The sequence below is a fragment of the Ctenocephalides felis genome, unplaced genomic scaffold (assembly GCF_003426905.1).
Source record: "Ctenocephalides felis isolate EL2017-DRISC unplaced genomic scaffold, ASM342690v1 CF-g0.4_SCAFFOLD_01170, whole genome shotgun sequence".
In the NCBI taxonomy this organism is placed as follows: Eukaryota; Metazoa; Arthropoda; class Insecta; order Siphonaptera; family Pulicidae; genus Ctenocephalides; species Ctenocephalides felis.
The window spans coordinates 31,193,770-31,203,561 of NW_020537324.1; the positions used below are offsets into that span (position 1 = coordinate 31,193,770).

The 9,792-nt window shown below is 29.0% G+C and overlaps 1 protein-coding gene across 1 annotated transcript in view; it reads right to left on the reverse strand.

Annotated features, from left to right (window-relative positions):
* Positions 1-9,792, reverse strand: part of LOC113367085 — an 18,501-nt gene that overhangs the window by 5,418 nt on the left and 3,291 nt on the right. Inside the window, exons 4-12 of the mRNA XM_026608713.1 lie at positions 8,831-8,945; positions 8,596-8,759; positions 7,848-8,081; positions 5,708-5,880; positions 5,442-5,602; positions 3,019-3,373; positions 2,431-2,575; positions 2,354-2,399; positions 2,175-2,274 (exon numbers count right to left, since the gene is read on the reverse strand). Of these exons, the coding sequence (XP_026464498.1) occupies positions 2,175-2,274; positions 2,354-2,399; positions 2,431-2,575; positions 3,019-3,373; positions 5,442-5,602; positions 5,708-5,880; positions 7,848-8,081; positions 8,596-8,759; positions 8,831-8,945 (1,493 nt within the window). The remainder of the gene's footprint in view (positions 1-2,174; positions 2,275-2,353; positions 2,400-2,430; positions 2,576-3,018; positions 3,374-5,441; positions 5,603-5,707; positions 5,881-7,847; positions 8,082-8,595; positions 8,760-8,830; positions 8,946-9,792) is intronic.

Below are 9,792 nucleotides of genomic sequence, written 5' to 3' on the forward strand. Positions count from 1 at the left end.
TTTACTTTTTTCTCCATATCTCCGAAACCGCTAGACCTACCTTCATGAAAATTTTATCGATTCTTCATCTTGTCAATACAAGTGAAATGTTTTTTGAATTATTCAAATCGGACGCTCCGTTCTCTTAAAAACTGAGTAAACGTTTTCGGCACTTTTTGCCCCATATCTTCGGAACCTGCCTTCGCCAAAAACTAATCAGCACGTCTCCTTATCAATACGAATAGAATGTTTTTTGAATTATTCAAATCGGTTGATCCGTGTTCCCGAAATCGTCGACGAAAATTTGTATCCGCACATACATACACACACACACACATACATCCATTTTTTCTAAGGTATGCCAAAATGTTCAGAAACCTCTGAAACGTAGAGATATATGAATAAAAATTTTCATTTTCGATTTTTTTGCGATTACTATAACTTGCCCTACGGGAAGTTAATTATATAGTGTATTTTTGCAATTAAGCTAGGAATTGCAATAAATCGATATTTATTTTTCATAATTTTCTACATAAAGTTGAAAGCAAATCTCAAAACTCTCAGCAGGATGTTTACAGTGTTTTTATAAAAACTTAGCATTGTGACTAATTAATATTTTCAATTAAAAATAGCTCATTTCAGGCCCTGCGGTGTGAAAAGGCAATGGAAAATCACGTCTCGGACCTACTAATTTTCTACTATATAAGTATTTTCAATTAAAAATAGCTCATTTCAGGCACAGCGGTGTGAAAAGGCAATGGAAAATCACGTATCGACTAAGATTGCATCTATAATCAACTTACTAGATCATGCCATTCTTAGTATATGCTGAGTTAAACTTTAACTCTAATCAGGGAATAATAGTGTGAGAAATTACTCATTACGATTACACACCATTTTAAATTGATTTGTTGTGTGATAGCGATTTCAAAAACTATGAAAAAATCTCCAGTTCCCTCTCAAAAACAGTTTTGTCTACAGATTTTAATGTTAAATTTCTATATTTTGGAGAATTTTTCAAATTCAAAATTCAAACTTTCAAAAATTGAAAAAACTAAATTGACCCCAAAATTAAGAAAGTGTTAGGGTTGGCCAACCCTTGATAAACAAACTCTTTTTTAAAGTAAAATTCAAGCCTTTTCATAAGCTCAAAGAATCCGAGTCAAAAGTATGTCAGAACCATTCACTGACTGAATGTGGTATGAAACATTATTCGCGTCGGGGTCGGTGGTAATACGGTAAAAATTTAGGAATGTATGTATCTTAATTACAAATGATAAAAAAATGAAATTAAAAAATGCCCTCAAAACTAAAAAAAATCTTAAGTATACCCTATAAAAAATAAGTGATGGACAAATTTCATAAAGATCGGTCAAGCTGTTTCAAAGAAATATGGTCATAAATATTATGGCACAAAAATTATATACAATTAATGTTTAAAGAACGTTATATTTTGAATTTTAGTAAGAATAAGTTTGATACAAATAAGCATAAACCTTGTAATATAATAAAAACTTGTAATAGTATTTAAATTACACATTTTAATACAATTAATAAAAGTAACTAGTGGGGTGCATGGCATCGTGCCTTAAGGCAAATTGCTGGAACTTCCCGTACCGTAATCAAAAATCTTGGTACGAAACCCAAAAAAATTTACACAAAATGTATACACATTATTAAAACCTCTATAAAATATCTGATAAGTTGATGTACATATGTCCAATAAACATTTTTGACTGCCAAATGACATTTTTTTAACTTATTTTTATTGAGAGTCCATAAGCGCTAGACCTGCCTTCCCAAAAATTTAATCAGTTCTTCATCTTGTCAATACAAGTAAAATGTTTTTTGAATTATTGAAGTCGGATGCTCCGTTCTCTTAAAAATTGAGTTACCGTTTTTGACCTTCGCCAAAAACTAATCAGCGCGTATCAATTTCGAATCGAATGAAATAATTATTCAAATCGGTTGATCGGTGTTCCCGAAATCGTCGATGAAAATTTGTATCCGCACACACATACATACACAACAAAGACACATATATCCATTTTTTCTAAGGTATGCCAAAATATTCAGAAACCTTTAAAACAAAGATATATAAAAATTTTCATTTTCAATTTTTTGTGATTACTATAACTTACCCTAACGGAAGTTAATAAAATATGCTATTACAAAATGTATAATCATATAATTACCTGTTTGGAGTATAATATTCCATATTTGGCTTATTTGGGCTTAAAACAATTCCTTGACTTGTGGCAAATCCATCATGTGTATTTGAAAATCTATGGTCACCTACATATAAATAAATAAATAATTTTATATAGTATACAATTTACTAATGTTATATTTTAGTGTAAAAATGTTACAATACCTAAAACTGGCAGTACCGGTCTGGCTGTAGACATGTTGTAACCAGTTATAATGCAAATGTTCATTAGGAATTCTAAGAGGCAGTGGCATTGGTGCAGGCATATTGTGCGTGGGAACCATATTGATTGGACTCATCGCTTGATAATTTTGTTTAAAATTTTCATCTGTTATAGTTTTATTATTACCTGTCGGTCTTAGAGATTTACGACTTTTTGCTCTATGTCTGCAAGATAAACAAAATATATTTACATGCTTATAAATATAAGTATATTTTGTTATGTGATCATAATTGTGATATGTATAAGTACTTAAATAACAATTTTGACACTAATAATCTCTAATTATAATTGAGCTTTACTATTTTGTAATCAATTCTTAGCATATAACTAATTACTAATACTAAAACAGTAGTTATAAAATTCAAGAAAATTTAATATATTATATAATAATAATCTTTATATAAATTTTATTAATTGCCAGGCACTCCAAACAAACTAATAATTCAAGTATCTTCTATTTACCATATTTATTAGTGGAATACTCTGAAAACAGTACTATACATGTGAACAGAAAATATGACTGAGCAGAGAGATGCAATAAGATCTAATCAATTTAGTTTAAACAAATGAAATATTTTAAAACAAGATCAAGATTATCTTTTGGTACCTGTCCAATTCGTCCTCAGAATGAGCAAAAGTGCAATTTACTCCTCTTGGGCAACTATTCTTCAATGTGAGGTCTCTACACATACTAACTTTATATTTACTGTTGACGCCATTGGCTCCATTGATGGTGATAGGCTGTGGTGCAGCAGCACCGACATTAAAATGTTGTGACATTTGTTCGCTTTGTTTACAGACTATATTTCCAGAGCGACACATACCAGACACATTTGTATTTCCCAAATTATTATTAGAATTTCCATGGGAATGATGCATGATGAAATCAACTAAACCAAAGACAACTCGGGCAACGGCTGTTAATGCTGCACTACATTGCTGCCAAGTTGGAACTACAGATTCTGTGTAAAGAAGATATATATTAATAATATATAATTTAGAGATATGCTAACATTTTAAACCAAAAATTATATAATATTAGGTTATAAGAGCACATAAGTTGAGAAAAATTATATTATATAATAATAATAATATAATATAATAATTATATTATATAATATTAGGTTATAAGAGCACATAAGTTGAGAAAAAAATTCAACATTCAAATTAAATATATATATATATATATATATATATATATATATATATATATGTATATATCTTATATATGAAATACTTCTGCATAAAAATGAATCGCAAAATGTGTTGGTAAGCGCTTAACTCAACAACGCCTGGACCAATTTGGCCAATTCTTTTTTCAAAATATTCGTTGGAGTCCAAGGATGGATCTTACGGCGCGAAAAAATCGAATAATTGCCGGGAAAACCCTAAAAACAGCCCTTTTTTCACATACAAATGTCATTATTTTCATATTTTTACCATCGGATACGGAATATTTACTCCAGTCAATGGAGCGTTTTGGGTCTGAATTTTTTTACTATGCTCCAATTCGTATGGAATTTTGGAATGAGGTTTATCTTACTCTGAAGTTCAAAAGTGAAAATAATCTAGATTCCTTTGCCATTTCCATGTAATTTTATTTTTTTCAAAATAACGTCGGATATCGAATAAGGAACTAACTAGTTGGTATTGGTAATTTGCCTCGAGGGAAGTTACAACTTCCCGAAATGTGTAAATAATCGACTTAATCAATAAAAAATAAATCAATTTATGAGTGATTATAAGTATTCCGAGTGGATTTATTACACATTGCAAACGAACGAACGACCACGTTAACTCGGAGTATTTTCTAAAAGCAAATTTTCAAAAATCAATATTTTTCAAAATTGAACAAGTTTCCGTAGGACTTTAATGGTTTACTATGTTCAAGACCAAGTACACTATCGTTATACCAACTAAATCATCTAATTTTATTTTTAACAAACGTCAAAAAAACTACTCATTTTCTCTAACTTTGAGGAATTTTAAAAATTAAACTACTTGTCGTAAGGCCGTAATATTTCAGTATGTTCTATAAGGCCATGACATATCACCGAAATAAGTTCCATGAAAATCGGCTTAAATTTTTTTTCCAACAGTTAATTACAAGAAAACGGCTCGGTAAATTTTCACCTAAAACTGATCATTATCATTCCCAACTAATATCTTTCGAACAGTTTTTGATTTTTTAAAATCGGTTCGGTAGTATGAGCTTAAATGTAGTCATAAGGTTTAACACTTTTGTCCAAATTACAAAGAAACGGCTCGGCCGATTGTCGCACAAAACTGAGAAACGATAATCCTCATCGAGATACATCAAATGCTTTTTAAATATCTGAAATCGGTTCAGGCGTTTTTGAGCAAACGTCGATGAAAGTTCTAATTTTGACAAATTCCAAAAAGACCATACTAATTTTTGCAAACTTTGACGAATTTTTAATTATTATTTTAGTAATATTTTAGTATGATCTAGAAGACTATGGTATCTACCGTCAAAAAAATAATCATAAAAATCGTCGATTTTTTTTTTTTTAACTTCATTACAAGAAAACGGCTCGGCCGATCTTTACCAAAAACTAATCAGCACGATTCGCAACCAATATCTATCGAACAGTTTTTGAATTTTCAAAATCGTTTCAAAATTGTGGGCTAAAACTGCGATTTACTTTTCTGCGATTTACAAAGAAACGGCCAAGCTGATCGTCGCACAAAACTCAGAAATCCTCATCGAGATCAAATGGCTTTTAAATTCTTGAAATCAAAAGGCAAAAAATCTGTTCACTCACACACGCACATACTTTTTCCAAATTTGGTCTCAGTCGATTCAGAATGGCTTGAAATGGCAGGACATCAAATAGGACAAAAAGTATGAGATAGGATATTAAAAAATTTGGAACTTTTGAATTGTAGGCAGGTCAACGGCTATCGGGTCATCTAGTGTATATATATACATATATATATATATATATATATATATATATACATATAATTTTTAAGTTAATTTATTGTTTATATTATTAAATATAAGACCTGCATTTGCATCAATTCCTGCTAGTAGTTCTAAGCTTTTAGTGAGACCTCCCAAATCAGCCGGATCTCCACTTCTCTGCAAAGCTATCACCAATTCTTGCACACCAAGGGCAAAACTTTGTGGTCCTTGAAGTTTATCCATCACACTTTGCATATGTGATCTAAGAAAGAGTAGAAAAATATTTATTTCCAACTGATACCATCATTGATATTCTTCATAAAAAGTCATAAAAAATTCTATCTATATTTACTAAAAATTTCAATACCTGTGTGCAGCATCACCATACAATAAAGCACTCCATTGGTCTGGTGCTACTCTTAAACCAGCTTCTGTGGCAATTTGCACAATTTGTGCATCATGTTCTCGCCTTAATGCATCATAGGTTCGAAATTCTTCTTTTAACTGCATAAGAGAAGAATCTCCTTCACGTTTAGATACCTGGAAAGATATAGCTGACTAGTAAATATGTAATTCTTAATTAAAATTTACGTTGAGATGCTAATCTCACTATTTCACATAGTTAGTTATAGATTATTCAAAATACACTGAAAATTAAATTATACATTTACTAAAATCAATTAATTATGAGTCTTCATGTATTTTATTACATTTTTTTTTATTAATTATAAATGTTAAGGATTGTATAATTGAAATTTTAGTGAATGTTTATTAAATTTTTCTTAATTTCAATGCTTCAATGTTGAAGAGTGAAAAATACGATTTCTTATATGGGTCATTCTTTTACAAATTGGGCGGATTTTGGTAAAAAAAAAATGTGACATTTTAGAATTGGCTGATTTTTTTTTATAGATATTATAGATAAAATCATTTGACACATATTTCAGGATTTTGCCGGAAAAAAAATTTTCTCGTTGATATTTACGATTGAAATATTGCCGATTTTCTCAATTTTTATGATCTTCCTTTGCATTATGTTAATTATCTTCAGTTGTGCTGATCAGATCAGTATTGTTTTTTGTTATTATATTCATTATGAACTCAACTTTTAAGTAATTTAAAAAAAATAGTGTTTTTGCAATTATTTTAACAATAATAACAATTGATTGTTAACATTGTTTTTACATAGGGGCGCCCCAACTTAAATCGATTGCGTAAAAAAACATATTGTTTCTTTTTTTATTTACTTAAAAATTATTTTTACAATTCGATGGAATGACTGTTACATCGGAAGATATTAAATGTTTTCGAGGGAAAGTCGCGCCGCGCGTCCGTTTGAAAGGAGCATAGCGCGTATTAAATGAGTAGAAGTAATATTTTTAACTAAAATATTTTACAATTTCGTTACTGAGGAAAAATAAATATATTATCTAAAATATGTAGTACCAAATATTTTATGTTAACAATCAATTGTTATTATTGTTAAAATAATTGCAAAAACATTATTTTTTTTAATTACTTCGAAGTTGAGTTCATAATGAATATAATAACAAAAAACAATACTGATCTGATCACCACAACTGAAGATAATTAACATAATGCAAATGATGATCATAAAAATTGAGAAAATCGGCAATATTTCAATCATAAATATCAACGAAAAAAATTTTTTGCCGGCAAAATCCTGAAATACGTGTCAAATGATTTTATATATAATATCTATAAAAAAAATTTCAGCCAATTCTAAAATGTCGAGGTCTGGTTGGTGCCCGGTTTGTAAAAGAATGACCCATATATCCGATGCATCAAAAATATTTCTTCTTTGCTAAAAAAATATATGAAAGCTTTTAGATCAGAAAAATAAAAGTATAATAAACAAGTATAAAAGAAAACAGAAGTTTTACAGATATCAAGTTTTCCCAAAAATTTTATTGTAAAATATTGTGAAACACTGTAAAAAATTTATATTTAGAATTTGATGTTCAAGCAAATAAATAATTAGTGGTGTGTGGCATTGTGCCTTCTGCTGGTACTTCCCGTACCATATTGAAATATTCGAAGAATATTAAATGTTTTCAAATAGATTATTATAAATACTGTAGCTTTCATTATTCATGCATCATAGGCAAAATATAAGAGCTTATGAATCGCACGAAAACGTTGATATTTGCTTGCATGACAAGTGAATAAATAGACCTTAATCAAGCCGAGTTACAATGAAAGATTTTGTCACAATTCTAAGAATTATATGGACTTAATTGCAAAGTTAAAATCATTTCAAGTATAAAAGTGAGCTTTAGATTTTTAATTAGAATTAAAATTAAGAGCTATCTCTAAAACAATCGATAAGTTAATAATTCAAATTAATCATTCTATTAAAGTTACTTTTAACAAGTCTGAATATCTCTTCATATCCAATACAAAATTATTATTTATCAGTTTGCCATTACAATCCACAATATGTAGTTACATACGAGTTAGCCTCTACATATATATAATTCTCTCACCTTAAAACAACTAGCTCTGTATAACAATTGAACCACGTGTCCAATGCTGGTTTTAGATGCTTGTGGAAAATGTGGTTCCAATCTTTGAACAACAAACATAACCAAAACTTTTCGAGATAACGCAGAGCCATCCTCTAATGCTAGTAATACGAGTTTTAAAACTTCTTCCTGCATTGCTGGTCCAAGAAATTGACATCCCCTTGCTCTCACGCCAGCCCATAAATTTGCGCTAAGCTAAACAAAAAACAAAATGTGAAGACATATATACAGAATTACTAATATCACTGTGTAAAAACTGAAAAATAAATAATATATTCTATTAGAATTAACTTCAGTATCACTAAAAAGATGATATTGACCAACAAAATTCCGTGAAACAATGTTATAGCAAAAAAAATTTGCATCCCCGCTAATGATCATCAAAAAAGTTTTAAAAATGGCTTTATGCTAATACCAGAAATAAGCAACTTGAAATTATTGTAAATTAGTAATTAATAATAATAAATTTATTTCATAATCTCATAATAAATATATATGAAATATTGTGCTACCTTTTAAAAAATATAATTTATTCATTTGTTCATGATCACATATTCAAGTAATCCCAATTGAGCTAAGATAATTGTACATAAAAAAATTGTACTTAATAAAAAAAATACCATACAAATCATATGATATTATTTTACAATACAAATCAATATATTATTATTTATTAAACTTTGCAAATAGTATTTCTTTTATAAAGTACCTGCTGAGGATTTTGATGCTGCAGTATTAATTCAGTAACTGTTCTTTCTCCTAATGATCTAGCTGCTCTCATTGATCTCGATCTCCCTTCATCTTCAATTAATTGACAATTTACCAATGTCACTAACTTTCGTTGCATTGGTCGAGACAATATACTTGTTGATCCTATAGCATAAAAAAATAATTTATGTTGGTGCACTGTAATTGTTCTACATGTTTTTTTTAAAAAAACTTACCATTGTGGAAAGGTCTTAAATATAATGCCAACTCTTCTATGCATTTCATTGCTTGCAAGTAATGTTTAGATCCTCTGGACTTAGACATTTTATACCTCAGAATTATCACAATCAACTGGAACCGTGGATGGACTTATAAGTTGTAATAAAGCAGAGTTAACAGTAACTATTTATGTCTGTCACAATAACAGTCTGAAAGATAAATGATTTGCAGGTAAATTGTAATAATATAGTATAAGCTTCTAAGAGAGAAAAAAATATGTATATAAAATTATTAATGTTATTTGCAGTACAATAAGTTTGATTACAAATGAAAAATACTAACTGGAAAAAAACATTGATAAATTAAAGATCAGTTAGATTAGCCAAAATTATTTTAAATAAATTTTATAAAATGACCACTATATTTAATACTAAAGTTAGACACAGGCACATTTTTTAACTTTGGAATGTTTTGAAAAATTCTAATCACATCACACTTTCATGTGATGCCATGATCAAGTCTAATACAAAATAATTATTAATTTTAAATTTTTAGTCCAGTCATTTAAGCTTAAATAAGGTAAGGATCTCGGAATTCGAGATACGCAGCTGTAAGTCTGTAAATACTTGTATGTTGACATTTAAAAGTTGTCTCACAACCTACTTATGGTACGTACACATTAACATATGTAGATTTTGAGACAAATTTTAAATGTCAATATACAAGCATTTACAGGCTTACAGCTGGGTACATATAGGGTGTATGTACCCACATATGGTACGTAAACCCAACCATATGTAGGTTTTGAGACAACTTTTAAATGTCAATATACAAGTATTTATACTTACAGCAGGGTATCTCGATTTCCGAGGTCAACTTACTATAATGACTGGACATTTAAGAATAACAAGAAATAAAACAATGTAAAAAGATAAAGCATGTCTCAATAAATTTTAAGTAAATTTATAATAAACATTAA